Below are 6,342 nucleotides of genomic sequence, written 5' to 3'. Positions count from 1 at the left end.
CTTCTTGATTAAAAAAAAAAAAAAAAAGGTCTTCTTCTAGAACTGAGGTTTTACATCAACTTTAACAATCACATTTCTATAGGATTATCAAGATCTAATACTTCACTATGCAAAGCATGTTAGAGTGTATAGTTATTTAAAAATAAACTCGGTAAATTTTTTGTGCATATTCTTCTTCATGAAGGGAAAAAAAAAGAATAAAACAGCAACAAATATATCCATATTCCTACCTTCAAAAATTTGTCACTGGTCAACAGTGCAACTTGCTTTTCTGAAGACTGCTTTTCCACATACCTAAAATTTTTACCACCGTATACACAAAAACAGAGAATGAAAAATTTAAATACTTGAATAGCATACAGAAATGAAGAACTACCTAGATTGGTGGCCACATTCTTTTATTTCTTTTCAAAAATAAATCCAAGTCATGGTCAAGTCCTTAAATCAGGTTCATTTCTTAGTCTAGGGGTCTAATATTAAACGAAGGTCATAATCTCCACAAACAGGAAATGTTACTTATAAAAAGTAACTAACAATACTGAAAATTATGCCCTCCTGCAAAAATATTTTCCTTTATGCCAAATGTCTCAATTAAAAACAAAAGTATTTTGCTCTAAATAAAAAAGTTCTTTTTCCTTTACCCACTTCAAAATTAACTGGCTCTGAGATCCCTTATTTTGCCCCAACTCTTTTACAGGATATACTAAATATGTACTTCTCTTTTTACCTTCTAAATGATGGAAGACGTCGGATGTTTTCACATTGATTAGCTGACAAAAAACGTATTCTTCTCTTGGCTTCTGGGAGATTACAGCACAGAACACTGAGCGGCTGGGAATAGAAATGTTCTAATAGAGAAAGCTGAAAGAAAAGTAAAGATTAAATATATTTGCTGTATTTGACAGTAAATCTCTTGCCCCATGTCTGCTCAATATCAAGGTTTTTTTTTTTAAACAGCTAAAGTATTTATGGCACTAATATATTTAATAATGTCACAATAAAAGTACAAACAATGCATAACTGGCTATATACCTAGAGTATTTTAGGGCTCCAATTTTGCGGACAAGGTCAGAAAATTGTAATCTCTGAAGTATAAACTGAAAGAAACGACCATAAGTGGATAGATCAGCTATCCGCAGAAGCTACTCATTTACAATAACAATAGTTGTGATGGAGGTGTGACAGTGGTGTGATCTAACAGTCTAACAGATGCTCAAATATTCCTAAGAAAATACCAACCTAAAATCAGTATAAAAACTGGTCTGCTAAATAAACAAAAATGCTACAATAGCAGAACTTTGCTTACTGATTAAAAAAATAAATAAATAACGAAAAATGAGGCATGTCCAAAGAAAGTGTATCTTTTAAAACTCAGTTTTGTCATGGAGGAAAAGACGGCACATATTTGGTAGATACGTATAGTCCAGTAACTAGAGTTCTGTGGTCTCTCCAGTACAAGGGGGACTGATTTTCCAGCTTCTACCATAACTCGTAAGATGTATTTTACAAGACTACGCACATGTTAAAAACTCCTGACTCTAAGCAAGCTTCTCATGACCAGTTTGGTTTTTCTAGGTACCTTGTACCAAAGAGAGAGCTCCCTAAATAGTGAAGAAAACAAATTCTGGTCACTGGAAAACAGTAGTCCCCACCACAAATTAATAAATTAACATGCTAGCCTATATATTAGTCTTAAGGTGTTTGAGCTTGACCTTTCATGCATAAACCGATTATGAATTTTTGAGCCTGTAGAGCTGAAGACCAAATATCCAAGACTAAAGCAAATCCTCCAAAACAGTCCACTCTACAGGAGGTATAGGGCTATAAAGCAAAGGGGCAGCCTAAGTTGGAAACAAGTACAAAACAGAAAGAGACTGTTCATGCCAAGTACTACGTTATCGTTCCACATACTAACATAGTCTTCTTCCTTGCTTATATAGTTATGTTAATGTGATTATATTTATTTCAATGTTAACACTACTTTTTAAACATGAGAAAAGTAAAAACCAAACACAATATAGGACTTGCTGGGGAGGAGGGCTGGAACTAAGTCACCTGAGTTGGAGGACAGCTGTAGATAAAACAAGAACCCAGTAACACTCAGCTATTTAGTTCAAGTGTGTTGTCAATATTTGGGTCAATTAACAAGCTGGTTACATCTACCTAATGAGGGAAGGACTTAAACATATAGTGATTATATGCCCTATTGCACCTTCTACAGAAATAAAGACTTACACATAGTATCTCCCACTGATGACTAAAATTTACATTCAAAGAACTATATTTTAAACATTCAAAACATGAAAACCATGGCATCCAGTCCCATCATTTCAAGGCAAACAGATGGGGAAACAGTGAAAACAGTGACAGACTTTATTTTCTTGGGCTCCAAAATCACTGCAGATGGTGACTGCAGACACTTGCTCCTTGGAAGAAAAGCTATGACAAACCTAGACAGCATACTAAAAAGCAGAGACATTACTTGTTGACAAAGGTCCATATAGTCAAGCTTATGGTTTTTTCAGGAGTCAGGTATGGAGGTGAGAGCTGGACCATAAAGAAGGCTGAGCGCTTAAGAACTGATGCTTTTGAATTGTGCTGGAGAAGACTCTTGAGAGTCCCTAGATCAAACCAGTCAATACTAAAGGAAATCAATCCTGAATTTCATTGGAAGGACTGATGCTGAAGCTCCAATACTTTGGCCACCTGATGCAAAGAGCTGACTCACTAGAAAAGACCCTGATGCTGGGAAAGATTGAAAGCAGGAGGAGACTACAGAGGACGAGATGGTTGGATGGCATAACCAATTCCATGGACATGAGGTCTGAGCAAGCTCCAGGAGATGGTGAAGGACAGGGAGACCTGGCGTGCTGCAGTCCATGGGGTCACAAAGAGTAAAACACGACTGAGCAATGGAACAACTGATGATTAGGAAAACTGAACAAATGGGGTATTGAGATTCTGCTGTCTGATCCTGGCCAAGCTACTTAATCTAAGTCTCTTTCTCAAGTGCAAAACTGGAGATGATAATACGTATCAATGGAGCAATGTTAATACTTAATACAGTACCTAACATAAATAATAACATAAATAATCAGGAACCTAAAAAATCATCTAATCAGATCCCTTCATGTTACAGATGAGAAAACTGAGACCCAGAAAGATTAAGTAACCTGGTTAATATTTTAATTATTAACAAATAATCTTTATTCACACTCATTTATTTCTATTTTTGGCTGCGTTGGGTCTTCACTGCTACACAGACTTTCCCTAGTTGCAGTGAGTGGGGCTATTCTCTAGTTGTCATGTGCAGGCGTCTCACTACGGCGGCTTCTCCTGTTGCAAACACAGGCACTAGGCACACAGGTTTCAGTAGTTGCAGCATGGGGGCTTAATGCTCTCGTGGCATCTTCCCCAACCAGGGACCAAATTCGTGTCCCTAGCATTGGCAGGTGGGTTCTCAACCACTGGACCACCAGGAAAGCCCTAATACGGATTTTTTTTTCCACCCACTTTCTCAATTGTATGTGCGCATACAGTTTATTGGAGAAGGCAATGGCACCCCACTCCAGTACTTTTGCCTGGAAAATCCCATGGACGGAGGAGCCTGGTAGGCTGCAGTCCATGGGGTCGATAGAGTCAGACAGGACTGAGCAACTTCACTTTCACTTTTCACTTTCATGCATTGGAGAAAGAAATGGCAACCCACTCCAGTGTTCTTGCCTGGAGAATCCCAGGGACGGGGAAGCCTGGTGGGCTGCCGTCTATGGGGTCGCACAGAGTTGGACACGACTGAAGCGACTTAGCAGCAGCAGCAGCATACAGTTTATATTTCCTTTTCCTTTGACTTCAGTGAAATATTCTCCTGTTGGCTTTCCTTACTGTTTCTAGTCTCCTTTTCTGTTGCTCACTCTTATAGTAAGCTTGCCTTAGGGGTCTGCTCTTAGTCCTTTCCTCACTCTTCTAGGTGATACTTCATTTCTATGACACAGCTTCAACCACCTACCTTTCAATGATAAATCCTAAGTGTTCTAGTCCAGATCTTTCTCTTGGGTACAAATTTTTATATCCAAAGTGCCCTTAATTTACCATACATAGAAAGAAACATCCTTTTCTGACAAATGGGTTCTTGGCTTTATTTTAACACATACACTTAATAAAGGGTACCGAACTCCAAACCATCTGCTAAGCTAGAACCTGTGTGTATGTAAGATGCTCCTCTCCTACATATCCCATCAGCCACAAGATTCTGTCTCATCTTCGAATCTGTCTCCTTCTCCCTAGTCTCACCATCACTACCTTAGTATAGCCCTTCTCCTAACTTGTCTAGACTACTATGTTATGCTTAGTTGTGTCCAACTCTTTGCAAACCATGGACTGTAGCCTGCCAGGCTCCTCTGTCCACACGATTCTCCAGGCAATAATTACTGGAGTGGGTAAACATTTCCTTCTCCAGGAGATCTTTCTAACCCAGGGATCAAACCTGGGTCTCCTGCATTGCACGTGAGTTCTTTACCATCAGAGCCACCAGGGAAGTAGTACCCCTCCAACGGAGCTCTCTCCGTCTACTGTCACCTTTCCAACTTTGACCCAGCAAGCTCCTGTTCCTTAGGATACACTTCTGTTCTCTATGGAATCCCCAAGCGTGTTTCTCTAGTAGCACTGACTACTCAAGAGCTGCAGTTCTACTTTTCTGCCTCCTTCAGTAAAGAATAAGCAATTTGAAGACAGAGATTTCTTTGTCCTCTGTATCTTCAGGGCTTAGCCCAGTGCTTGACTTAGATTCTCCATAAACACTTATGAAGTAAATAAACAAATGAATGAAATGAAATGAATGAGAGAAGTAAAATTAGAAAGTTGTTGTATCTCAATTTCACCACTTCCCTGGTGGCTAAACTGGTAAAGAATCCACCTGCAATGCAGGAGACCTGGGTTTGATCCCTGGGTTGGGAAGATGCCCTGGAGAAGGGAAAGGCTACCCACTCCAGTATTCTGGTCTGGAGAATTCCATGGACTCTGGAGTCCATAGGGTTGGAAAGAGCTGGAGACGACTGAGCAACTTTTTAAATGGACTGGAATGGGTCAATTTAACTCAGATGACCATTATATCTACTATTGTAGACAGGAATCCCTAAGAAGAAATGGAGTAGCCATCACGGTCAACAAGAGAGTCCGAAATGCAGAACTGGGATTCAATCTCAAGAACGACAGAATGATCTCTGTTCGTTTCCAAGGCAAACCATTTAATATCATGGTGATCCAACCTATGCCCCAACCAGTAACGCTGAAGAACCTGAAGTTGAACGGTTCTATGAAGACCTACAAGACCTTTTAGAACTAACACCCAAAAAAGATGTCCTTTTCATTATAGGGGACTGGAATGCAAAAGTAGGAAGTCAAGAAACACCTGCAGTAACAGGCAAATTTGGCCTTGGAATATGGAATGAAGCAGGGCAAAGGCTAATAGAGTTTTGCCAAGAGAATGCACTGGTCATAGCAAACATCCTCTTCCAACACCACAAGAGAAGACTCTACACATGGACATCACGAGATGGTCAATACAGAAATCAGATTGATTATATTCTTTGCAGCCAAAGATGGAGAAGCTCTATACAGTCAGCAAAAACAAGACTGGGAGCTGACTGTGGCTCAGATCATGAACTCCTTATTGCCAAATTCAGACTGAAATTGAAGAAAGTCGGGAAAACCAATAGACCATTCAGGTATGACCTAAATCAAACCCCTTATGATTATAGAGTGGAAGTGAGAAATAGATTTAAGGGACTAGATCTGATAGATAGAATGCCTGAACTATGGACAGAGGTTTGTGACACTGTACAGGAGACAGGGATCAAGACCATTCCCATGGAAAAGAAATGCAAAAAAGCAAAATGGCTGTCTGGGGAGGCCTTACAAATAGCTGTGAAAAGAAGAGAAGCAAAAAGCAAAGGAACAAAGGGAAGATATAAGCATCTGAATGCAGAGTTCCAAAGAATAGCAAGGAGAGATAAGAAAGCCTTCCTCAGCAATCAATGCAGAGAAATAGAGGAAAACAACAGAATGGCAAAGACCAGAGATCGCTTCAAGAAAATTAGAGATACCAAGGGAACATTTCATGCAAAGATGGGCTCAATAAAGGACAGAAATGGTATGGACCTAACAGAAGCAGAAGATATTAAGAAGAGGTGGCAAGAATACAAAGAACTGTACAAAAAAGAGCTTCACGACCCAGATAATCATGATGGTGTGATCACTCACCTAGAGCCAGATATCTTGGAATGTGAAGTCAAGTGGGCCTTAGAAAGCATCACTACGAACAAAGCTAGTGGAGGTCATGGAATT

General features: G+C 39.7%; 1 protein-coding gene across 3 annotated transcripts in view; it reads right to left on the bottom strand.

The window, feature by feature from the left end:
• ORC3 (origin recognition complex, subunit 3) overlaps positions 1–6,342 on the bottom strand; it is a 71,271-nt gene that overhangs the window by 38,981 nt on the left and 25,948 nt on the right. For all 3 annotated transcript variants that reach the window (XM_010834687.1, XM_010834688.1, XM_010834689.1), the window contains exons 10-11: positions 728–861; positions 231–294 (exon numbers count right to left, since the gene is read on the bottom strand). In XM_010834687.1, the coding sequence (XP_010832989.1) occupies positions 231–294; positions 728–861 (198 nt within the window). The remainder of the gene's footprint in view (positions 1–230; positions 295–727; positions 862–6,342) is intronic.

The sequence above is a fragment of the Bison bison genome, unplaced genomic scaffold (genome assembly GCF_000754665.1).
Source record: "Bison bison bison isolate TAMUID 2011002044 unplaced genomic scaffold, Bison_UMD1.0 scf7180017864035, whole genome shotgun sequence".
In the NCBI taxonomy this organism is placed as follows: domain Eukaryota; kingdom Metazoa; phylum Chordata; class Mammalia; order Artiodactyla; family Bovidae; genus Bison; species Bison bison.
This window is presented reverse-complemented; position numbering and strand designations above follow the sequence as displayed.